Source organism: Notolepis coatsorum, assembly GCF_963971535.1.
Source record: "Notolepis coatsorum genome assembly, chromosome: 5".
In the NCBI taxonomy this organism is placed as follows: domain Eukaryota; kingdom Metazoa; phylum Chordata; class Actinopteri; order Aulopiformes; family Paralepididae; genus Notolepis; species Notolepis coatsorum.
This window is the reverse complement of record NC_140169.1, coordinates 125,370,308-125,396,896: the sequence shown is the minus strand read 5'-3', so window position 1 is coordinate 125,396,896 and position 26,589 is coordinate 125,370,308. Positions and strand designations below refer to the sequence as shown.

Here is a 26,589-nt window from a genome sequence, read left to right as displayed (position 1 = left end):
CTTCCACGGCAGCTGGCTCTGTGAGATCACGCGAGAATCCCTTTTGTCAGGCTTCAAGTTATGCGGTTGTGCCTGAATCACACAGTGGTCCGGACAAATCGGCGTCCTTTGAGGAACGACGGGCAGCTACGGGCAAAGAGCCGTAAAGAACAAAGTGCCGGCCCTAATCGAAACAGTTTCAAAGGGTGCCTTCCCAGACCATCTGGCAGGTCAGGTTACCGGTGTCTCCCAGTTCATAACCTTACCTTGTGGCGTCATTATTCGGCCACTTTTATCTGTGCTATGGCCCGGGTTAGGTGCTCTATGTGCACGTGTGCATCTGAGCTTACCGCAGAGGGGTGTGAAATTGCTCTGTGCTCATTCAGCAGCTGCTGCTCAGGGGTCAGTTCAACTCTCCCCCTCACCTCTACCCCTCCCCCCCCCCCCCAGTAGAGAGGCACATTTTCACCGCTCGAGCGCCGGGGGTATCATGTTCTCTTACCTAGAGTTTGTTTTTCCACTCTTGAGTGGCAGCAAACTACAGGGTTAGTATTTTCCTCCAAAAGCAAATTGAATGTGCCATTATGATTTAACAGATGCATTGTTTCTAAACATTGGTTTAGACTTTGCCAACACCCTTATTGTTCTATTACGCTGGGAGAGGAACTGCTCAAAGTCACCGCTTCACGAGCATACGATGGAGGGGATTAGTTTCCATTTGAAGTCAGAGGAGAATCACATGTCTGTGCCGCCTGGTAAAGTTGTGCTTAGTAAACAGAGCAGGTTGGTTACCCAGGACGACGTATCCCCCCTGCGATGAGAAGTATGTCCCTGGCTCAGAGAGACCCTCGTAGCACGGAGTCACTCCGAACGTCTGCGCCACGGAAGACAGCCATTGGCCATCGAGTTGTAGGTTCTTCACACAGCCGGTAAAGCTGTAGGCGGAGTTTCTCTAAAAGAAAAAAGAGAAACGCGGGGAAATGTGCATTTGTGGGGGTGGTGTGATGTGTATGAATATCAACAGTGCTGGTCATAAGGAGGATGGGGAGGAGGATATAAAACAACAAAGGATGCTGTCCTGCTGAGTTCAAAGAGGGGAGAGGGTCACCATGGTGATTTCCTGCTTTCTGTGGGAACACAGCGGTCTGACCTGAGTGGAGCGGGATCTCTCCCAGTATGATCATATAAGTGCCAGGAAAGTGGGGAGGGCAATAAATCACGAGAATATACTCCGCTTTAAAAGGTGGTTAGGAGTTTACTCGTTTATCCCGCCGCTACATTCCTTACTTAAGAATCCTCATGTGTTTCCGCTGCGTCCTGCTGATATCGTACGCTACGCTGAAACCTTTCCACATTATATTCCACTCCACACTCAGTGCCTTCATCGCTGCTCCGGGGGGGACGCATATGTGCCATACCTGGATGTTCTTCTGGGCCCTCCCTGGAGGCACTCCTCCCACATAGAGGGGGCTGCTGACATGCCAGGAGACGTTGCCACCCCGAGCACTGTCCTCCAGCACCGTCAGGCCATCAATTATTAATCGGCCCATATTGCCATCACGGATAAAAATAACCTGCGGGAAGAGAGAGAGAGGCGTTTTGTCACTCGGCTGTGTGAGTTGAGGCTGTGTTGAAAATGTGACTGGTATCTAAACATAGACTTATCCGCTTGTGCATACATACCTGGCATACATGTCATGCATACCCGGCATACACACCTGGCTCGCACAGTGCCTGGCACCTGATGTATATTATTATTGTGTTTTGCACGCATGGAATAAGATCATTAGCTCACATTGTGCCACGCTCCGTCGTTGTATTTCTCGGGGCTCTTGATCTTGACCCTCTGGTCGCCGAGGCTGAAGGTGTACACCAGCTTCCCGTGGGCCAGGAAGAGGGCCATGAAGTTGTCCTCCGGCTCGTCCGACGCGTAGAAGATGAGGCCAAATGACGACTGGGTTCTCAGAGACAGGGAGAAGTGGGACCTGGGTGGCGGGAGGGACTTTTATTCAACCAAGTGCAAAGAGACAGAGAACGCCTTCCAAGGAGACTCAAGTACATGTTTAATGATCAGATTATATTAGAAGTACAGTACAACCAAAAGAAGTTTGGTATCCGACCAGTGTGCAAATGTAGAGTGCAATGCAATAGTAATATACAATGTATACAGGTGATTAAGCTGGATATAACATATGAATTAGAACTACTGAGGAATAGTGCTAATATGTACAGTGATACAGGTATAAAAACACTATGGTAGTAAGTCATACTGGCCAGCAGCGTAACTAGTAAGAGTAGGTAAGCGATATGTACAGATAGGCTAGTATCTACAGACATGTAAAAAGGATTATATGCAGGTATGTACAGACAGATGTGGATAGATAGATATACAGTCTTTCTTCTTCTTGACCTTTAGGTGCTGTTCCCTGGACCTACCTCTTGGAGAGGGACGGTGGCAGGTCCGTGTACTCCTGCCTGCTGTTGGCGATACCACCGTAGTGGTGAGCTTGGCGGGTGGCGCGCGGCTGTGAGGACAGGTAGCAGGGTGTGGCGTCTGTCTCCGCTGGGTCCTGGTCACCACTCATCACGCCGGACTCGTCCCTGCCCACCTTAGTGAGGAAAATTATATAGCGCTTTGAAAAAGATCACCATACCCCCCGATCAACACTACTATAACCTTCGTACTGTCTTACTAGTATGCACTCTGCTACTAAGGAATCTACCTTGCCCATATTACTACCTACTACGCTAATATGCCTATACAGTACTACTATGCACTCAAGTGGAGTCCGTTCTAGAATGCCGGTTTGTTTTTGTTGTCTATTTTGTCTTTACAGTTGGCTTCAACAGCCACGCCGCTAATCACAGGATATGCATGTTCAATAACCCATATATCAATATATTATTATTCGTCACAGTGTGATTTACGCACAAAGCAGAGTTAACTGGTTAAACTCCTTTCATGTTACCTTCCTAGAATGGGTCTGTTTGGGCGCGGCGGCGTGTCTCTGTGACAGCAGGGCAGCAGGAGGTCGCTCCACTGGACAGTCCTGCAGGGAGGTCTGGACATTTTCGGTGTACTTCTGGAAGTCCTCTGGCTCAATGTCCCTGTCTTGTCTAGAGATATGGGAGAATGGAGAGAGAGGGAAGGTGAGAGATGAAGACATAAGAGCCAGAGAGAGAGAGAGAGAGAGAGAGAGAGAGAGAGAGAGAGAGAGAGAGAGAGAGAGAGAGAGAGAGACACTTTCAAAACAGAAACTGTGTCTCCATGGAAACAAACCCCATGTCCTCTCCCACTCGGCGTGCGGCTCTATTTGTGCGCCTGGCTTTCTTCTACCCAGAGACGGGTACAGCAGGCCTCTATGTCGGCAGCAACCAGAGCCAAATGACCAATTAAAATGCTTCCACATGCCACAGTCTCTGGAGACACGAAACATACTGGCAGGATGTCAAACCAGGCTTCATAATTCAACCACTAATGAAAACATTTACTGACAACATATGAATCACTGTCACAATTCATAGAGCTATTATGTTGGGCTATGGGACCTATTGGTCCAAGATCATCTATATTATGGTATGGTAATCCATGAATCAATGACATTAAGCTAGAGATGGTCTCCTCGTGTGGTCTCAGAGAATATACTGTATAATGTGGTATATGTGATGATGTAGGTATCTATGACCTCTCGCGGTCTTAGAGAATATACTGTATCATGTGGTGTACCTGATCATGTAGGCGTAGCTGATGCAGCCGGTGAAGTTCTTGAGGTTTTTGTTTGGATGACCTCCAAAGTAGAAGGTCTTCTGAGTAGGGGCTGACGTAGATATCACGGCCGATGAAGGACGTTTCTTCTCGTGCTTGTCTTTGTCATCTACCACCAATTCATACCTAGGAAAGACAGTTCAGCACCCACTTGTTGAAACTGGTCACGGTGCAATATTTTCATTTGCATGCAACACATAGAAAATACACAATCTCATCAACCCACACTAAAGAGCCGTATACAAATCTATATGTTCTCTCTGTGGGGTGTTCCCCTGCCTTCCGCTCAGCAAAGTTGACGGCTTGAGTGAAATATCTACAAACCAACGTATCGCTACACTTCATTCCAGAGCACATACTAGGCAAACACCTCACAGCTTAGCCGCGTGGGGCGGTCTAGATAGCTAGACAATGAAGGTCCCTGGTCATTCAGGAAAACGGTAAATGAGCATTATGCATGCCAAAAATAGCTTACTTCTGGTTGTTTATTGAGGCAACTAGGAAGTGAGTCCTTCCGTCATTGTATTGTTTCTTCTGGGACTTGACTTTGGTTCCTCTGCAGTTCAGCACCACAGCGCCGTTGTCCAGTGAGATGCTAAACTCGTTAGTCTGGCGGGAGTAGGAAATAGATAGAGTTCAGCTCAGCTGCATATTATTATGGTCTGTCACATGGAAAGAAGAATGTAAGAGACGAGGATGTAAACTGTTAATAAAGTTTCCAATCAATCAATCAATCAATCAATCAATCAATCAATAAATCAATCAATAAATCAATCAATCAATCAATCAATCAGATCTCGGCGTACCCCTTCGTTGTGGTAGAACAGAAGCCCGGTGGGCTGCAGGGTTCTGAAGTTGAGGCCTCCTTCGAAGGTATCGAAGGGTGAAATCTTGGCTGTGGATCCCAGGTAGCTCTGTCCACTGAAGTAGGCTTTACGGGACATCTGTTAAGATCAAAGGGACATTGCACTCTCTCATCTCATTTCGCTTCACTCAGTCCTTTTAACTTGTAACACGGAATCTCCAAAGGGAACCCCTTTATTTACTCAGCGCTAGACGTTGAACCGGAACAACCCAATTACTCATCAGGTGGGAGATATTGCTAATTGAGCGTTAAGAAAAACACTAATCTATGTGTAAGAGGAGAGAATCTTTACTTATTTAACATGTGTTTGTGTGTGTGCGCACGTGCATGCGTATGTGTGTGTATGCATGCATGTATGTATGTATGTATGTATGTATGTATGTATGTATGTATGTATGTATGTATGTATGTATGTATGTATGTATGTATGTATGTATGTATCAATTAAACTGGGATCTGCAGAATGTATGGTCGTGAACATAGTCTGAAGTGGACTCACAAAGGACTCCTCTGGACAGCCGCTGCTGATGCCAATAGTACCAGGCTCCTCCAGAAGGTTGAAGTCTTTCTTCTGGAACTGGAAGCCCTTCACACAGCCCTTCAGGCCCACTACAGAAGCAAGCTCGGGTCTGTAGGAGAGCCAGTGATCAATTAGAATTACACTAAACAAGTCTTATAATAACGGTTATAATATTCGCGAGGCAGTAGGGACAAACTAGATGGTTCAATCAAAATCCATTTCCATTTGCACGTGATTAATAATAATCAATCGCTCTATTATAGTGTTATAGTGTTACTCCCATTGTAACCGATGAGATGAAGACGCTGGTGAATTGGTGTATGAGGGCAGGTATTAGGTCGTACAACTCACCTGGATAGGAGGATTTGAGAGGGGGCCCCTCCTATATAGATGTCTGAGAATGGCAGTGTTGTTTTGGGATTCTCCATAGATTTGACGTGACTCTTGTCCACCAATAGGATCACTTTCTTAGACTGATGATAGATCACTGACACCTAAGGAAAGGGGCCCAGCACATGTTTGAATAACGGCGTTGACAGAAAGGACAGGGTGTTTCATGTAACATGGAGGGGCGTAATGATCTACCTCGTGGTATCTTGCGTCATTGATCTGTAGTTTCGGTGTATTATTCTCCATAACTATTGGTCCGGTGCTGAAGCCAAAGTCATACATCAGGCGCAGGAAGCCATTCTTTAATTCTAACAGGAAGAATTGATCCTGAAAAGAGATGTTCAAATATCATATTAGTATAAATTATGATGCCAAAAATGTGAAATTAGAAATTAGAAATGTTTTACATTTAAAGTGCCAGTCCAGTAAAGGTGAACGTACCCCATTGACCATAAGGAAAAGCACGCCATTGTTTGCCACTGTTCGCACAGCGATGTCAAATCGGATGACAACACCAAACTTTCCTCTCCTCTCAATATTGTTGATGAGTGCATATCCTGTTCCATCAAACAGGTAGCTGGCAATACGACTCTGGGAGAAAGCCAACTTGTACCTGACAATAAAAGAAGGGACATTTAATTGGCAATTTAAAATAACAGCAGGGTGTTTATCATACTGAACATGCACTACTGTTCAGGTAAACTATTTTAGTCATCTCCATATTAAAACTTTTAAATCTCAATATATATATATAAGATCTAAGTACAAATAGCATATACAGTATATAGGCTACCTGGGACAAGGTGTTGATACAGCTACATTCATCTTGTGGGTCTCCTTGAAGTTGTACAGGCTGATGACATCATTGTTCAACGAGGCCAACTCGATGCAGCCCACGAAAGGTGCCAGGCTCAGCGGGGGTGGAAGCTACATGAAGAACAATGAAACACAGTCAGCATGCACGTGCACACATAGAGCCCAAGGGGTGCTCGAGCACCTGCTCTTTTGTCCCTCTTAAAAAAGTGGATTTTGGATTTAAACACTGCAGCTCGACTGGAGAGGAGCTTAGTCCAGATCAGCAAAAGTATGTTTGCATTGTTTTGTTTATTTTCTCGGTGAGGGGAAAGTTGCGCGGAAGAACGTTGGTGTGTGTGTGTGTGTGTGTGTGTGTGTGTGTGTGTGTGCGTGTGTGTGGTGTGTGTGTGTGTCTTTCCATTGGTTATCATTATTAGGCGAACACAAAAATTATGAAAATGTTCAGCCTATTGTACTCTGCTGTGTTACAAACATATTGGTTTTGTTTCAGGCACAACTGTAGTAAGGGGGATGGGAGGAGGGGAGAAACAGTCCAGTGCAGATTAGAGTGCGCGGTTGTTAATGAATCGTCATCATGCCTTTACAAGCTTCAACGTTTTATTCATCATCTAAATGTGGCAATGCAAGCTTGATATGGGGGACCCTGATGTAAACAAGACGAAAGTCTTTCTCTGGTCTGTATCCCCTTAACAATTGTGTGTTTTGAGCCGTACTGTATTGTACCCATTCTGCAATCTGTTAATAAAATGTTCAACCAATCAATCAATCAATTAATATTCAACGTTAAATGAATGACCGTCTGTGTTAGTAAGTCAGTGTAAAAGTCAGATGTATGGGCCTTTTAAGTCAGTGATAAAAGTGTCTTTCAAGGATAAGTGAGCTCCTGCACTGATTATCATAGTTCAATATTTGATCACCAAAACCCTCCAAAAAGCATAAAAAGCCCCCCCTCCCCCGCCCAAAAAGGCCCCCCAAAAATCGGGCTTGCATGCTGCAGGCTCTCGCAGACAAGTACAATGCCCTTTTCAGCCTTTGAGCACCTGCCCCTCTAAAGTCCTGTGCACGTCCCTGACAGTCAGCATCTTGTTTAGGGGGGAAAAGTGGTTGACAAATAGAGAAATACTTAATAGTAAAACATCAAATACGTTCTCAGTGGGCATTAGAGCTGGGTTAGGGTATTTTGTGTTTAATTCCCCTTACATACCTGGTGATACTATTATTGCACTCCCCTGTCCTTCCATAGGAGAGGCTCCAGGGACAGTTTGGATGAAAGCACATGACTAGGGGGAAAGTAACCAAACCGTGGGTTCCATCCAGACTGTCCTCGAAGACTTCTGTTGATAAAATCCCAAAAGCGTCCTCATAAAACACATTTACATAACCAGTAAAATGGTCTATACTCTATGAGCCCGATTGAAGGTTGTGTTGATAGTAGGGCTGTCCCCAACTAAGGATTTGTATAGTCGACTTTGATTGGCCGAAATTAGCTGATTGTTGACTGGTAGTCGACTATAAAATATTTTTTTAATATATAATAATTCGACTAATAGGTTGGCAGTCGACTACGGCTCCTTTCGACTAATAGGGGTCAGCCCTAGTTGATAGACTGGACGACAATGGGAACACCGGCCCTTTAACCATAAATCCCATTACCTTGACATCAGCGGGGACACCGCCCACGAAGAAGACTACGTCATCAGGGTCGATGTCAAACAGCGCGTCGGTGCCCGGGGCCTCCCCCTTCTGGATGAACTTCTGCTCGTCAGTGGAGCTCTGGCTGGGCACGGTCAGGAACACCTTCCCATGTCTCCCCAGCCTGCCACCACAGGGAGCACAGAGGAGCCTCAGTAACTCCATCACCACACCAGACCCACACACAGCTCCCTTCGGACGGCAGCTGTCACGTGTGAACGGACATACCAGTGATGCGTGCATGTGGCCCTGACGCTGGTCCACTGATGACAGAGTGGCGCCGACGGTTAAAGTTATTACTGAACAGGGTCGGGGAGTAACGGAATACACGGTAATCGGGTTACAGTTATTAAATTACCAAACATTTGGGTTCCAGATGGTGATAATAACGCAACTCGTGTTACATTCTGTGAATCAGAATGAATAATTCTTTGTCTGTTGTGAAGCAATGCAATTCAAAAATAACTTGAAATGAACAGATTCCATTGCTTAATTTGAGAAGTCTGGTGGATTCCATTACTGATTACAATTATAAGCATGTGATCAGTAATCCGTCATTAAAAAGTACTGTAACCTTCACAACCCTATAATGTGACATACTGGTCAAGCATGCATAATATGGCCCTGATGCTAGTAGTGACAACAAAGCAGCACCAAAGTGAAGTGTAGCTAGAGCGTTTCTTTTTGTACACTTTCAGAAAGTTTTAGAATTCTATAACTTTCTGACCGGCATGAATCTTGCATCGTTAGAATGTTCTCCAAATTCAAATCGTGTCGGCTTGATAGCACATCGTTCAAAGCCATGAATGTAAAAAGTATACCTCTCTACTTTGACGTAGTTGAAGACCGGGGGCCACTGGCTGACTGGCTTCGACCCCAGTGGGATCTCCACGTCTTCGCCCCCCAGGTTGTAGATGTACACCAGGTTGTCATTCTTGATGGCCAGCCCCATGTAGTCCTTCATGCCCTGGGGATGGGATAGAGGACAGGCAAGGTCAGACACTGTGCCGTCAGTGGTTCAGGAGGTAGAGCAGTCGTCTTGGTAATCGGAAGGTTCCCGGTTCGATTCCGGCTCCTCCCGGGCAGCGTGTCGAAGTGTCCTTGAGCAAGACACTTAACCCCCAACAGCTGCTCCCGATGAGCAGGTTGGCACCCTGCATGGTCGCCTCCACTGTCGGTGTGTGAATGTGTGAGTGAATGGGTGAATATGAGGCAAAAAGTTGTAAAGCGTTTTGGATAAAAACGCTATATAAATGCAGTCCATTTACCATTTACCATGCAAGTTCACATGATAGTCATATATATTTAAAGACAAATTATTCACGCTTATTCACGCTTATTCATGCTTGCTAGACAATTAAATCGTCTGTGAATGGTGCTAGTGCAGATGGCTATTTCTGAGCATTGAATCGGTGTACACAAACATCCCTGCATAATTTACAGTGGTAGTGAAATCACCCGGGCAAAAATGCTACTGAAAAGAACAGAGAGGCCCAAAGAGGGAAGCCCTGCTGTGTTTGTGCCCTGGTGGGTGATGGTATTTATGTAAATGATTCCAGACAGACTTTAAAGGCGCACACACACACACGCTATTGACAAAGCCGTCTCTTTGGAGACCCTTTGAAAAAGGCAACTGCTCTCTCAAAGGCTTTATTCCTTGCCCACAAGATCACAACAAACTATTCATCTCCACAAAATGCACTCTCTCTTTTTATCTCTGCACCGTTCCAAGTCTGTGAAGCCTCAGTGCCGAGCACCCGCCCCCCTCCCACTCCCATGGCTCACAGTAGGAAGTTAACTTTATTCTACATAGGTCGATTTTTCACCTGGCTTACCCTCCCCATGCTCTGTGGGACCCACCCTACCCATGCTCTGTGGGACCCATGTACATGTCAAAATACTTCCCAAAGGTCAGTGAATACCACGATCACAACACCAGAGGGAGCTCCACAAATCATGTTAAACCCAGATTCGGCTCAAATAAGGGACTAAACACGTTTCGCAATTATGCCACATCAATGTGGAACGCCCTACCCAAAGCTGTAAAGGAATGTGGATCACTACCCACTTTCAAAACCTCTCTCAAGGGACACCTACGGGAGACTGCAATTCAACACTGGCCCCTGTAAATATCCTAACCCAACCCCCTCCAATGTACAGTCATTTACCTAGTATGGTTTTGTCAATAGTCCAATGTACAATTTTGTTTGTTTGTACAGTGTCTCCTCCCCCCCCCCCTCAATGTACAGTTTTGCTTGTTTATACAGTGTGCCCCCCCCCCCCCCCCCCAACCACCTCCAATGTAAATTACCCAGTATGGTTGTCAATATCCCAATGTACCCAACCCCCCCCACCCAACCTCCTCCAATGTACAGTTTCTACGTCAAATGTATATACTCCCTTTTCTTGACTCCTTCTGTATCACAAACAGTACTGTATTTGCAAATCTGGTATGTCATAAATGTATAGATGTAGCAGTACTGACTATCTGTATGTCATGTATGTCATATATGTCCTGATGAATTGAAAATGGGGGATCCTGATGTAAACAAGACGAAAGTCTTTCTCTGGTCTGCATCCCCTTAACAATTGTGTGTATTGAGCTGTACTGTATTGTACCCATTCTGCAATCTGTTAATAAAGTTTTCAATCAATCAATCAAAACCCTTTGTGTCCTTTGATCTATGTTGGTTCAAGTTGAAGTTGAAGTTGAAGTTTTGTTTTATTTGTCACATAGGTACTTGTTTCTGTATGACCCTCCTGGGATTGTGCTTCATACAGTAAAGAGTAAATGAGTAAAATACCAAACACTATACAAAATATACAATATACAAAACTAAAATGTACAAAAATGCTAAATGCAAAAATTAGATACAAGAGGTAGTGCAAATGTGTAATAATAACACACACGCATGCACGCACGCGCGCAGCCGCGCACACACACACACACACACACATACACACACACACACACACACACACACACACACACACACACACACACACACACACACACACACACACACACACACACACACACACACACACACACACACACACACACACACACACACACACACACACACACCACACACACACAATTCCTACTTCCTAGCTCCTATTCCCTAGCTTTCTCACATTCTTGGCTCCGAGGTAGAAGATGAAGCGGTCCTCGATGGGGTCCTTGTCAGGGTCCACTCTGATGAACAGGCTGATGGTCGTGGACGTCTTCAGCTCCTCCAGGTTGGTGTGAGGATGAACCTCCACTGACGACTGGCCGCTGAATTTCATGGACACTTGGACCTAGGAACAATACAATACCTCCATTATATTAGTGGCCTTTTTATGCTTATTTGAATAGTTTTCTCTTGCTTCAATGGTTGTCTGTAACTTGAGAGCTTATACTGTTACCAACGTTCTTTTTTCTTTTAGGGGATTAATAAAGTTCTTATCTTACTTTTGATCAAAATGAACAAATGATAACACTGCAACATTGCTATTTTGAATGTTAGTCAGTCAATGTTCTCCTTGTCACATTGTGGGGAAAAGGTTTGTCCTTCAGTTTCCCTAAAATGGCGCGTTAGTATTCCTCATTGAAACCAAGAGGCACTAATAGCAGTAAGCTAGCAGCTAGCTGTGTGTCCCATGGTTTCAATGAGGAAAGCTAACAATGTTAGCATGCCATTTTAGGGAAAGTGAAGGACGAATATGGAAACCTTTTCCCCATGATGTGACAAGTGAAAAACCAATGGAAACATAAAGATTAAAAATGTTGAAGCGTCTCTTTACGTTAGCTAGAGGAAGTTACAGAGATTATGCTTTCTAATCACCTTCTTTGCCACACTCCTGGCCTGGGCTATGAGCTCTCTGATCCTCAGGATGTTGGTGGTCACGTTGTTGACTGGCTTCTTCTCCTCCACCACCTTCAGCTTGTCAAGGAGCTCAGGAACCAGCACCTCCAGGTTGTCCACTGGAAACCACGTTGATGGATTGATTGATTGATTGATTGATTGAAAAGTTTATTAACAGATTGCAGAATGGGTACAGTACAGTACAGCTCAATACATACTGTACAAATTGTAAGGGGATGCAGACCAGAGAAAGACTTTCGTCTTGTTTACATCAGGGTCCCCCATTTTCAATTAATCATAACATATATGACACACACGACATACAGATAGACAGTACTGCTACATCTATACATTTATGACATACCAGATTTGCAAATACAGTACTGTTTGTGGAGAGGAAAACAAGCATTTAAAGGGTTAATCGGTGAGCCAAAAGTGCGAAAAATGTGCTCTCGATACAAGTATTACCACGAGTCAACAGGGGTAGTAGAGGGTTTTAAATTGTATTTGCTATGTTTTGTGGCTGTGAATAATTTCTTTCATGTTGATAATGTTTGTAAACAGACAGATTCTAATTTACAACGTATTGAGAATTGTATTTTTAAGGAAATTTCTGCTCGTATTGGATAAGGACATCAAGTGACTAGGACACCGTAGGGAAGAAAGAACGCCACGCGACAAAGGTCTGTGCTTCCAACTGAAGACGTTATGATGACACGTTTCAACTGTTACAGCGTATACCTGCTTCTCCAGCAGAGATGACGGCTTGTTCGTAGGCGGTGGTGGAATACTCATTGTTCTTCATGTTGTCAGCCCACGTCTCCACCTTGGTACTGATGGGGGTGATGGTTCGAAGAACCTCCACCGAGCGGTTCAGAGTCCCCTCGGCCACCTCCTGGGTGAAGTCCAGACGCGCCGACGTTCTATCTGTGAGGTCAAGGAAGGAGTTATAAAACATTAAGGAGGCCGACGCCGAGATTACATTGTTTTTCTTTTACTTTAACTATCTTTTTTGAGTGGCATTTCAGCTTTATTTGACAGTGTAGTAAGTGGTTGTCTACCTTTCTGTTAAATGCCAAGCACCTCTATGACCAGTAATGTCAGTGCATACTCATTCATTCATTCATTCATTCATTCATTCATTCATTCATTCATTCATTCATTCATTCATTCATTCATTCATTCATTCATTCATTCATTCATTCATGCATTCATTCATTCATTCATTCATTCATCCATCCATCCATCCATCCATCCATTCATCCATCCATCCATCCATCCATCCATCCATCCATCCATCCATCCATCCATCCATCCATCCATCCATCCATCCATCCATCCATCCATCCATCCATCCATCCATCCATCCATTCATTCATTCATCCATTCATTCATTAACTCAGTAAGTAACTTTTGTATGTCACTTTGAGTGCGATCATGAGAGAATGCTTTGCATCTATGACACTGGGACTCCTTTCATATTCATTATTTTGAAAATGAAAGCATCTACCGGTATACCAATACCATACTATATAGTGTGTGTGTGTGTGTGTGTGTGTGTGTGTGTGTGTGTGTGTGTGTGTGTGTGTGTGTGTGTGTGTGTGTGTGTGAGTGTGTGTGTGTGTGTGAGATAGGCAGCATAGGTTGAACACTGGATTCAAACTCATAACATGGCATAACAAATACATACACTGATGTATCTTGATGTTAAAGTACAGTGAGCTACTGCATGTGAATTAGTATTTTACTAACTTCTCTGAATTCCACTGATGTATCTTGATGTTAAAGTACAGTGAGCTACTGCATGTGAATTAGATTGTTACTTACCTCTCTGGATTCCACTGATGTCGCTCACAATGTTAGCCAGTTTCCTGCCATTTTCATCCATGGTCTCCTTGGTCTCCTCGATGTATTTCAGCTTGTCGGCCACCTCAGCTTCAACCTCTGATGAAAACAAATCACATGCAGTCCGACAGAGAGCCAAATATAGATATAGTTGTATTTGTCCTCAGGAGTAGATGTGTACATAACACAAGTAAGACATACAGAATTATACAAAATACAGGATTTACAGGAACACTTAATTACAGGGGTCACACAGCAGAGACGAAGACAGATATAAGCAAGCAGTATATTGATTACATTGCAAATACACATGTCACAGGGATGTAGCATTGGCAGGGGTGGAAAGAAATCCCAACCTAACATAAGAGCAAAATGGCTGCCGTGTGAATATGGTCCATTGCGTAAAAAGGGCTCTTACCGTATTCTTCGGATCGCAGTGAAACGGATTCCTTCCAGACATTGTCGCTCTGCGTTACCAGAAATCCAAGTTGAGTGTTGATCCCCAAAATGGCCTATGAGAGATTGATTGATTGATTGATTGAAAATTTTATTAACAGATTGCAGAATGGGTACAGTACAGTACAGCTCAATACATACAATTGTTAAGGGGATGCAGACCAGAGAAAGACTTTCGTCTTGTTTACATCAGGGTCCCCCATTTTCAATTCATCATAACATATATGACATACATGACATACAGATAGACAGTAGGCTACTGCTACATCTATACATTTATGACATACCAGATTTGCAAATACAGTACTGTTTGTGATACGAAAAGAGTCCAGAAAAGAGAGTATATACATTTGACATATAGAAACTGTACATTGGAGGAGGTTGGGGGGGGGGGGAGGTTGGGTAGGAGGAGTGGGTGGGGGACACTGTACAACTGAACAAGCAAAACTGTACATTGGAATATTGACAAGACCATACGTGGTCATTTACTGTACATTGGGGGGGGGGGGGGGGGGGGGGTTAGGACATTTACAGGGGCCAGTTTAGAATTGCAGTCTCCCGTAGGTGTTTTTTGAGAGTGTTTTTGAAAGTGGGTAGTGATTCACATTCCTTTACAGCTTTGGGTAGGGCGTTCCACATTGATGTGGCATAATTGCAAAACGTGTTTAGTCCCTTGTTTGAGCCGAATCTGGGTTTAACATGATTTGTGGAGCTCCCTCTGGTGTTGTGATCGTGGTATTCACTGACCTTTGGGAAGTATTTTGACATGTACATGGGTACCTTGGTCGTGTAGTGTATCTTGTAGACCAGGCCCATTGCAAGTTGCTGTACTCTGTCGTCTACTCTAAGCCATCCTAGGTTGTCAAAATGGGCAGGGGTGAGGTGGGTTCTAGGAGTAAGGTCAAGCAGTAGTCTGACCAGTTTGTTTTGAGATGTTTGTAATTTTGTTTTTAGCGCCTTTGAGGTGCTTTGGTACCATGAGGTGCATGCATAGTCGTAGTACCCTTGAATGAGTGCTCCTGCCAGAGTCTTCAGGGTGTTCTTGTTTACCAGAGAGGAGATCCGGTACAAGAAGCGTGTTCGTTGGTTGACTTTTTTTATTACATTGGATGCCATTTTGTCACAGGAAAGATTTTCCTCTAGGATGGAACCCAGGTAGGTAATATCTTCTTTCCTTGTGACAATATTGTCACCCACTGTAACTGAGAAGCCGTACAACATACAACAACAGAATGAAACATATTGACAGGAATGTATCCTAGCCGTACACAAAGTGTGCAACATTACTGTTTCTGTTCCATGACGCCGTATTCATCTTCATACCTCTTCGGCTCGTTCGGCTGAGTCCAGGGTAGTGATGGACGTGATGTTGGCGTCCTCTACGTATTTCACTATGTTGTTGTAGACGTTGGCAGCACTTATAGCCCTTTGCACGAAGCCACCGACGTCGCTGCGCTGCAGATCGCTGGAAGACAGACGGAGACACAGCAGATGTCAACAATCCGGGTGGAATGTTCCCAGTAAACACGTTAATTATACAAGACGCAGAAGACAATCCTGTTGTATATTTGAACACCGCAATTGTTGTTTGCGGTACGTGTTGTATTGGGTGTAACTGGAGTGAATATTATTTCAAATATAAATGTAATTGGGATTAGATTAGTTATGATTAGATTGATGTATCTCATTTAAAAAAAGATCTCTCACTCCATAAAAGAAACATTTAAATTGTTGAAATGTCCTTGTTGTATAGCAGCTAATAGCTGAAAAGAGCTAGAAACAGCCTAGTAAAAGCAGAATGTGTCTCTCACTCCTCGAGCACGTTGGCCTGGCTCTCCAGCTCCTCAGCGTGGTCGCTGGCCCTCTGGACCAGGTCTCTGTCTGCCAGGGACAGACGCTCTGTCTTATCCATCAGCAGCTGGCCGGCTCCATCGATCGCTGCGTGATACTCTGTCACATTCTGTATGCACTCGCGCGAACACACACACGCACACACGCAGACGCACACACACACACACACACACACACACACACACACACACACACACACACACACACACACACACACACACACACACACACACACACACACACACACACACACACACACACACACACACACACACACACACACACACACACACACACACACACACACACACACACACACACACACACACACACACACACACACACACACACACACACACACACACACACACAGAAAAGTTCCCAGCTTCAGATAACAGCATTACCTTGGGGTGATTCTATTTCCCCACAGATTAACTCAATAAAGGGCCACTTGAGTAATAAGGGGAGCTGTTTGAGGATGCTGCTTTTTTCGATCGCCTGGCAATCCACAAATTGCTCTCCTGTCGAGTTGGCTCGGCTTTGACATGGACTGCAGCTTGGTATTCCATTTCAGGGCTCAATTTAAGTGCTGAGATACAGCAACTCATGATGAAGTCCATTTGATTATTTCAGATGACCTCATTCAAGTGAGTCACAAAGAAAAGCCAGGGATCAGTATACAGCCTATAGTTTACTAAGCTACGGGTCAGTACCTAAAACAGGTTACAGGCCTGTTTTCTGGTGTGTCCCCACACTGCAAGAGTAGACAACTAGCATGAAACAGGGCTTTACTCAGTTTCGTTCCCAGGCTGAAGCGGTTTAAAGGCATACTAAGTCATTTCAGCCACTAGATGTCACTAGAGCACCACCAAAACAATGTGGTGTTTACATAGAAACCGCTGTACCACGAACTTCAGATCAAACTGTCAAACCAGGCATTACAGATCAAATATGACTCAAGATCCAGCAATATCATATCAAACTTACCACAAAAATATTTGTCGGAAACATATTTCAGGTTCAGTTTTAGGTCGAAAAAGAGAAAGTTGACAAGTAAACAAGCCGCCATTTCCTTTTCAAAAACGGGAGCTGAGAACCAGGGACTGGCCACTAGCAGCGCATTTACCCAATCGGGTGCATTCAACATTAGGCTGGTAAAGCTATGCCTCCTAAAGTGTGAAAACGGAAGTACAGGAAGTACCGGCTACAGGCTTTCCGGTTTCGACAAAACAATTATAGAAATGTGTGAAGTGCACAATATTTCCTCATTTAAGCCACTGCAATGGCTTTGCCTGAAAAATTTACTACATGACCGGGACGTTCTAGCTTGTTTGCCGACAGGATTCGGGAAAAGTTTGGTCCGTTCGGAGGCAGCTTCCAGGGGAAGTACATACACCGGAAATTGACACTTTCGGACGTAGTGCTTTACCAGTCTTTATCTCACGGAGGAGATAAAACTGGGAACGAGGTTAATTCCACATGGGGAATTGGAAGTAGAGAGGGAATACATGCACTCAACGTGCACATAATGTGCACATAATGTGCACTCGTTGGCCAAAGGTTGACGCCCAGAAATGTCCCGAGCACAGCAACATAAGAGAATACAGGCAGAGAGAAGGGTCTCTGCAGACAAAGACACCACCATACACTTCTAGTGGGTCATAAGTGATGATGACTGAGGGGGATTATGTTTGTATGAGTCATCTATACATTGTATATGTCGATTTTTAGGATAATTCTACTCAGTAGGGCTTTAGGAACCCCAGCTAAGTACTGTGTATAGGACATACCTGCACCAAATCATTCACATCAGCCAAGTTGCTCTCTGTTTCAGAGATTAAGTCAGTCGCCGTCTCCAAGGTAACGTTCACCTCAGCGTAGTCATCGATCAGCGTCTGTTGTTTAGCCTGGGGGACAGAGTGCAACGGACAGGGTTTTACTGAAAATGAACAGAACATTAGAAGATCAAAAAAGAACAGTGCAGAGCCATATATACATTCAGCCTCTGCAAATTATCAGTCTAACTCTGCACTGTTTTTGCGATTGCGAACGTATGTAGATATATAGCAATGTTGTGGATATCTCCTCTCTTTCATCCACGCACAGCATATGTGGAGTTATAATATATATATATTTTAACTACTCCCTGTTGCAATCACTTTTAATTAGCACCTAGGAGAGTTTACCTATGCTGAATGCTAGTATGGTACAGCATAATGATTAGGTGATGTTATTTCCCCACAGTGTCTGTGTCTGTGGCTGGTGCTGTGTTGACCAGTCTGTGCTGGGAAGGAAAAGCTCTAGATTAAGGGAGGCCCCTGTTTGGACAGTGTACCATTCATGGCATTGATTTACAGCAGAGGCCCTGATCATGAAGATCTCCGTGTCAGATAACACACATACACACACATATACACACATACACACACACGCACACGCACACACACACACACACACACACACACACACACACACACACACACTGCAACAACAGCTGGCAGCACAGCGCTGAACTGTGGCGCAGCAGACTAGGGTATGACAACAGGAGTTGGGTCAGAAGTTAGAATTACCTTCCACTTAGAAGTTCACACTAATGGAATCTGGACAATAGGTCTCACGGGGGACTTGGCTGAAAACAAGTGCAACGATTGAATGGGGTCAAATTCTTGTATCACCGACATAACCGGCACCAAGCAGCCAGACACGAGGAACGCCCAAGGAACCTCATTAAAGCAGCCAGACATGAGGAACGCCCAGGGAACCTCAGCAGTGCCTTTAAAGGTAGACTCTGTAATGTCGTCAAACAATGACCTCTAGGCAAAAGAGCCCCACTTGCATTTTGTTTACGTTATTTTTGTTGTCGTCTGACGTTCGGGTTGGAGTTGAGTGTGGATTATATTAGTCGAAAATATTAGATCATAATATTATCTGTGCCCCCTAAAGTGAAGTGTAACCAATACAACAAACCTACAAATGAAAACAAATGACGATGAAATTAAATGAATGAACATGAATTTAGCCGTTAGTCGAATATTATTGTGAGCAAAAACATGGCACCCAATCAAATAACTATGACGATAAGTTACATGAATTAGCTTACTGTAGAACCTTGTGTGTTTCAACCTCACACTTCAGAACTTCAGAATGGTCTGCAGTACAAACACATTTATCTTTGTTCATTGCCCTATGCAACCCCCCCCCCCCCGAGCAAATCTTTAGTTACATCAATATTGTGCTAAGTTTGTAGGTATTATAGAAAATGCACCTGTTCACCCTCTGAATGCTTTGTAAGAAACACTGTCAATATTTCTTGTACCATCTCTTTACTCCATTTTTGAGAAACCAGAGTAAACACTCTAACGTACAGAGAACATGCTTTGTCTCCTAACAACCAACAGTTGACCACAGACCCCAGCAGGTGGAGGCTTATCAGTATTCACCCCCTGCTGTTTTCTTATGAGAACTGACAGTAGACAGCTTTCTTTCTGCATCAAGCCTTGTTTTTCTCTTACTGTATAAAACTCAGGGTCACCTTGACCAGGGCCGGACTGGGGAAATAATTCATACCGGGAGATATAGCGCAAAATATAGCCCCAGTCAGGCCACTTTTTAAGCGGCGGGTCTGGGGGTCCCCCACCAGGAAAACTTTAGTTACAAAGACTTAATTTCCTGCATTCTGGTGAATTTTTGTGCATGTGAATCACAAACTAATGAGCCAACAATTGCTTAGTCCAATGTACTGTTATGAACCTCAAATAAAACTGTTGTGGCACTAGCAATGCTACTCTCTCCACCTTCAAAAAGAAAAAAGCATCTTATAATATTTACTATTATAATACAGTTAACCACTCTCTCCACCTATTCAAACAGAGCAAGAGCACAATACCATATTAACTTTACTGACCCATCAACAGTTAAAATAGCCCTTTACACAAACATTAAATAACAGACCTTTCATTACAATACTATAATAACAGTAGCCCAGTAGCGGCCCGTACTATCTACTGTTGGGTGGTCGCAGCCGGGGGTTCACGTTAGGTCGAGTTGAAAATGTAACGTTAATAAATGCTCTGGAGCAATCTCTCTCTCTGTCTCTCGGATCAATCCAATAAAATAATTAACACATGTATATGTTGTCATTTTAAACAACTCACCATTCATTCATTCATACATTATGCATCAGCAGCAGCGAAATTAATGTTATAGTTCACAACACAGCAGCGCGTTTTGAAGCGCTATTATCATCTCAGCAAGGCAGCACCGTCAATACTTTCCGTAGCCGCATTTCTCGGAGACACAGGAGAGAGAGCGAGAGAGAGAGACTCACTGTTTAGTCGAAACGTCCAGGGCAGGAGGGCTTGATAAAGTGTATAATCCACTGTCCCACAGTCCCAGACTGTTGATGTATATCCAGACCACTGTCCAGACTGCATCCGCCATATTATAGCTTCTTGTTAGCCAAGTGTTAGCTTAGCACCACACAACACAAGTACTGTGATGATTTTTGTGATGACTTTGCCCATTTCCGCGTCGAACAGACTGCAAACTACCTGGCGTTCTATCGCCATGCTCTAAGACAAACTCTAACCTTAACCAACTTTGAAAGAATGCCTAAGCTTAACCGTCGAAAGAACTTGCCGTCACGCACTAAGACAAATAGCTGCATCTCACAACAACACAAGTTACACAACAGAAACTGGCGTCGGCCAATCAGAGAGCGTCTCCGCGAAATGCGGCTACGGAAAAAAAAAACTGACGTCGGCCAATCAGAGAGCGTCTCCGCGAAATGTGGCTACAGAAATGATAGACGCTGCTAAGGCTGCTTGCCTAGACCGCTTCAAATCGCGCCCGGCTTCCAACATAATACATAATATTTCAACGCACAGCGCGTTACGCACTGATTGGCTGCGACGGATACAGCGATGAAACAGTGCACGTCGTGCACGCGCACTCAGAGCGCTATTGCGTCTAGCCCGGGCCGAGAGAAATACGGCTAGGAGAAATGCGGCTATGCGACAGTGAGTCACTTCCTGTTCAGGAAAACTATTATTTTTATTTGATATATTAACGTTATATTGTGCATTGGAAACACAAACATACTTAAAATGAGTAAATATTATTCATTTTAAACATGTTTATATTATTTATAGGGCTATAAAACAAAAAACAAAAAAGAAAATATTTCTTGTTCTTCTCTCTTTTAACAGGGGGGTCGGCGCCCGAGCGCCCCCAGTGGCCAGTCGCCACTGCAGTAGCCACTGCCAGAATAGTGACACATGTATCGCGTGTGGTGAGCACACGCATGCATGCACAACGAAGACAGAAGATTGCATTGTCTCAATCATTTTAACTATAAAATGAGCTCAAAGTATGAGCTCACTGACTGAAATTTCCAACAAAAAGCATCAATTGTCAAATAATATTGATCACATTAACTAGACTAGATGTTTTTGAGGAAATTAGAAAGGGAACAACAACTTAACCCTTGTGTCTGATCAGATTCTTATTTTTTTAGCCAATATAGCCAATATATGTGGCAAAGGTGTGTAATCTTTGAATTATCTTAGAATTATTTTGACTTTCTCTTTCATAAATAGTTTATTCAACTTCAGCCCCGATCATAACCACCACATATTGTTTTTTGTAATGTCAGATTTAACAACTCCTTTCAGAAAAGTGGGAGTATTTCATTTTTAATCTGAAGTTGAATTAAATATTTATGGAAAAGAAAGTGGGAAATTATTTCAACATATAATCTTTTTTATAAATTCTTTGTATCTCTCTTTCTCCGATTTTCTCTGTTTTCTCCCCGTCCCAATTTAGTCGTTGTGCCAATTCCCCCCCCTCCCCTACCTGGTTGTTGTGCGCATGTTCTCCTACTGGTTGGTACAAGGGAACCCTAAAGTATCCGCACACTTCCTCCTACACGTGCGGCGACAGCCAGTGGCTCTCTTCTCACATGGCAGCGAGGGCTCTCATTGGTGAAGTGTAACGCGTGGGAGGTCACGCTGCCTTCCTCAAGTCCTGCCTCCGCTGAGCAAGCGCCCAGACCTGACCTGTAGGCGTCGCTGTCCACAACACCAGATAAAACTATATCTTAAATTATGGCTATGTGTCTAATATGCTGTCGCTTATCAATGACTTTGCGACAGCCATATTAGACACATCGCCATAATTTAAGATATAGTTTATGCATTCGCAAATATGAGAGCTCTGTCATTGAAGTGGGTGGTGGCAGCGTTACTAACAGTAGCGATTTTTATTGTTTTGTCATGACCAAACATAATCCCAACATAGATAGGAGGTGTACTGTATGTCAGCATGTTGCGTGAATATTAAAGGCAACCAACTTGTGTTCGGCTTTTCTCTAATTGGCCGCGACCCCCCGCCCCCACGCGCAGGCAAGCGGCAGCCGTCCCACGTCCCAAATGAAATCCAAGGAGCAAGCGGCAGCGCGGGCAACCAACTTGTGTACCAACCAACTTGTGTTCAGCTGCTGTACCAACCAACTTGTGTTCAGCTGCGGTAGCAGTGGAGCGCTGCTGACTGATTATTATGTTTCGCGTTTTTAACAACCAACTACCAGATTCACTCGTCACTGTACATCACCTCTGAAGTATAAACAAAGCCCATACAGTTATGAAATGCGCTGAACTAGAAAGCGTAACGTTATTATGTTTCGCGTTTTTAACAACCAACTACCAGATTCACTCGTCACTGTACATCACTTCAGCTCCAGCAGCAGTAGTGGCCGTGCTCCGTTGTAGGAAGCCCTTCAATGACAGCGCTCTCATATTTTGCGAATGCATAAACTATATCTTAAATTATGGCTATGTGTCTAATATGGCTGTCGCTTATCAATGACTTCGTGACAGCCATATTAAACACTCACTGTACATCAGTGTGGAACTGTACGCTGTAACGTTATGTTATTTCGCCCGTGGAGGCTGCTGAAGTGCCAGCGGGGCGACGCGGTGGTTTGTCCCCAGCTTCCGTGCGCCGCCCGCGGCTTGACTCGGTCCAGCTCCAGCAGCAGCAGCGGCCGTGCTCCGTTGTAGGAAGCCCTTCAATGACAGCGCTCTCATATTTTGCGAATGCATAAACTATATCTTAAATTATGGCTATGTGTCTAATATGCTGTCGCTTATCAATGACTTCGCGACAGCCATATTAGACACATCGCCATAATTTAAGATATAGTTTATGCATTCGCAAATATGAGAGCTCTGTCATTGAAGTGGGTGGTGGCAGCGTTACTAACAGTAGCGATTTTTATTGTTTTGTCATGACCAAACATAATCCCAACATAGATAGGAGGTGTACTGTATGTCAGTATGTTAGTTAGTTAGTTAGGCAGTTGGCGATAGCGATATGGCATTAACCAACAAGGGTATTAACGCAAACACAAGGACCTCTCGAGCACCTCTCAAACACAAGGACCTCCTCTCAGAGCACCTGGGGGAGCCTCATGCGCATGCACGGCCACTCTGCCGCGTCTGCCGCGTCTCTTGCGTCTCTCTTGCCGCGAAGGCTGCCGCGAAGGGCGTGTGCTAGTGGCCGTGTGGCCAATCAGAGAAACGCTGAACGAAAAGCTGAACACAAGTTGGTTGCCTTTAATATTCACGCCACCAGATTCCCACCCATGGCTTCCCTCCCCCTAACCCAGCCAAACGAGTTAGTATAGCGATCAGCCCAAGCCAAGGCAATGCTGGAGTCGAGACAAACAACATATAATCTTTTTATGGCATTTTTCAATTTAGTCCCCTAATATGGTAAGAGTATAACACTTTAGTTTTCAGACACAAGGGTTAAATTATTTATTTGTTTCTTGGCAGATTTAACATTGGGCTTTTGACACAGGAGATGATGCATTGCATGGTAACGTTAGCTAGCTAACATCCACATGTTTATTTTTTATCACTGACTAACCTGCTGGTTCCTTGACCTTGGTGCAAGAAAACATTTGATAAATGTTGCCGGATTTAGCAGCATCTCCTGTAAGGGCCTTTCTTTTTCTTTGTTTTATCCCTCTCTCCTCCACCCTTTCTCTTTCTTCCACTGTCCATCTTGACATCAACGTTAATTGACTTTCGCTCTACTGTATCTCTCCCGAGTCCCTCACTACCTGGCTTACTGCCTGGCTGTTATTCTGCATCTGAGTGCCATCTGCCATTCCATTCGCCAATAGGGATAGAATAGGATAAGACCTGGCATCACTTTAATTTCATAGTGGATTGAAAATCAAATGCAAGTCTATTCCTTGAGATGAAAAGAGACAATAATTCAACAACAACTGCATGGCAATGATGACAGTTTGGAACCCAACCCGGGGCGACAGAGAGGGTGATTTGCACTCCAAACAATCTACAAAGGCCTGTTTGGAAATTCATCTGGACTTGTGTGAGTTGCCAGTGCATCGTGTGGTCTGTTGCATGTTCCTGCTCCATGTGAGGAGGACCAACATGTGGCAAGAGGGGACGCAGGGAACAGGACCAACATGTGGCAAGAGGGGACGCAGGGAACATTAGTCTCTTCATTTAACCGTGATCACGAAGATCTGATCAGAGGAAATTGTCCTGTGGGTCTTTACACTGTGGAAAGGCAGACAATGATGGGCTGAAGGAACAATATAGTTCCATGAAATTAAAGTTCTGGGTCATTTTGGTCGAAACAGGGCTTTAAATACCCTCACTTCGCCACCTGAATTGGATTATTTTCAGGATGGATAGAACCGTGGTATTTAACATGCGTGGGCACATGGTGCTGTTGGTGAGCGGAGGGTTTGCGGTTCGCGGCTGTCGGAGGACAGGTGTCGAGCTCCAAGTGCCTGCTACTAGTACCTCGTGACCACCGTTTGAGGACCACAATGGCCAGAAATGCTGCAATGTTAAAAAAAATATATATTGAAAAAACACTCAATTGAAATATTGAAAATATTGAATATTCATAATATGTGGAATTTCTAAACTGCAAATGATGTAGCAGAGTAACCCTGCATAAAGCCTAGTAAGTCTAATACCTCCCTTGGCCTGATGCCTAGTAAGCCTAATATCTTCCTTGGCCTGATGCCTAGTAAGCCTAATATCTTCCTTGGCCTGAAGCCTAGTACGCCTATAATATCCTCCTTGGCCAGAAGCCTAGTAAGCCGAATACTGTATCTAATTCCCCCTTGGCTGACTGGAAGATAGCAGTTTTGTTTCCCATATGGGGAACATGGGTTCGCATCCAGGTGTGTTACACAGACCAACTCAGAATGCGTGGAAAAAATTATATTTTATGGAATTTGAAAGCATTTCAGTCCCAATGGTTTGATTGTCCTCCACAACCTTCCTGAGAGGCACGGGTAACCAGCGTCAGCCCTGTCTGGGTGTGGGCTGTGGATATTAGCAAGGGAATGATTATGTTCAGCGGTGATGCTTCTCCCCCAGCCTGGGCCTCCTCCTGGTAACAATCCCACGCTGCACAGCTGGTTCTGTGTTACTGTTCTCAGAGTTTAAATACTCGGGTAGTAGAAAGCCCTCTGGCAGGCTCTGGGAACTACATCTCCCCAGAGAGACTTTCGAGAATCACAATAATCCACATACAGTAGGTCTTTTTGACCTCTATAAACAGGGTTTATGGTAACAGAGGGATACAATGTCCCCGCCAACATGGCCAAGTACAGACAGAATGGTTGACACCAAATAATTAATTTCCCATTTTATGGCTATTTCACTTCATTAAAGGGACACTTCACCAAAATACAATGCCGATTTATTTTGCACATAATCTCACACTAAATTAGTTTGAATATGGCCACCAGAGATGTCATCGGGGACATTGAATCCTTGTGTTGTGTTAATTACAGCTCAATGAAATCATTGATGAATCATTGATGAATTGAAAATGGGGGACCCTGATGTAAACAAGACAAACGTCTTTCTCTGGTCTGCATCCCCTTAACAATTGTGTGTATTGAGCTGTACTGTATTGTACCCATTCTGCAATCTGTTAAATAAAGTTTTCATTCATTCATTCATTCATTCATTCATTCATTCATTCATTCATTCATTCATTCATTCATTCATTCATTCATTCATTCATTCATTCATTCATTCATTCATTCATTCAGCAAGGTATTGCTATTCTTTCATCTACGTCATTTCACAGAGCTGTAATTAACACAACACAAGGATTCAATGTCCCCCGTCCATGACATCACTGGTGGCCATATTCAAAGTAATTATTTACTCTCAATAATTGTCAAACTAAATCAATGTGTGCAAAACTGTTTAGAGTTTTTGGACTTGTGTGAAATGATGTGCAAAATAAATCAGCATTGTTTTTTGGTGAGGTGCCTCTTTAATAATTGTAGACTGGAGTGTCCTGGTGGGTTCTTTTGACAACCCGACCAAAATCTCACAACCCACTTTGGGTGTTCTGACCCCCCGGGCTGAGAACCACAGACATAGAGGATAGTTTCCCTTGTGTCCATCAAGGCCTGTAGCCTCCCTGTGATTAACCGCAGCCTCCTCATACACTCTGCTGGAGCGGAGATAAACAGCTCCGAGAGCAACTC

General features: G+C 44.1%; 1 protein-coding gene across 1 annotated transcript in view; it reads right to left on the bottom strand.

Annotated features, from left to right (window-relative positions):
• The window catches only part of LOC311228335 (laminin subunit alpha-4-like), a 45,482-nt gene that overhangs the window by 2,137 nt on the left and 16,756 nt on the right, over positions 1–26,589 (bottom strand). Inside the window, 23 exon segments of the mRNA XM_084314244.1 lie at positions 772–931; positions 1,398–1,553; positions 1,775–1,964; positions 2,416–2,588; positions 2,949–3,096; positions 3,707–3,871; positions 4,221–4,354; positions 4,552–4,689; positions 5,110–5,239; positions 5,482–5,624; positions 5,716–5,847; positions 5,962–6,133; positions 6,314–6,447; positions 7,990–8,152; positions 8,850–8,995; positions 11,167–11,331; positions 11,859–11,998; positions 12,621–12,806; positions 13,707–13,823; positions 14,143–14,236; positions 15,504–15,645; positions 15,992–16,140; positions 17,822–17,938. Coding sequence (XP_084170370.1) covers positions 772–931; positions 1,398–1,553; positions 1,775–1,964; positions 2,416–2,588; positions 2,949–3,096; positions 3,707–3,871; positions 4,221–4,354; positions 4,552–4,689; positions 5,110–5,239; positions 5,482–5,624; positions 5,716–5,847; positions 5,962–6,133; positions 6,314–6,447; positions 7,990–8,152; positions 8,850–8,995; positions 11,167–11,331; positions 11,859–11,998; positions 12,621–12,806; positions 13,707–13,823; positions 14,143–14,236; positions 15,504–15,645; positions 15,992–16,140; positions 17,822–17,938 — 3,394 coding nt within the window.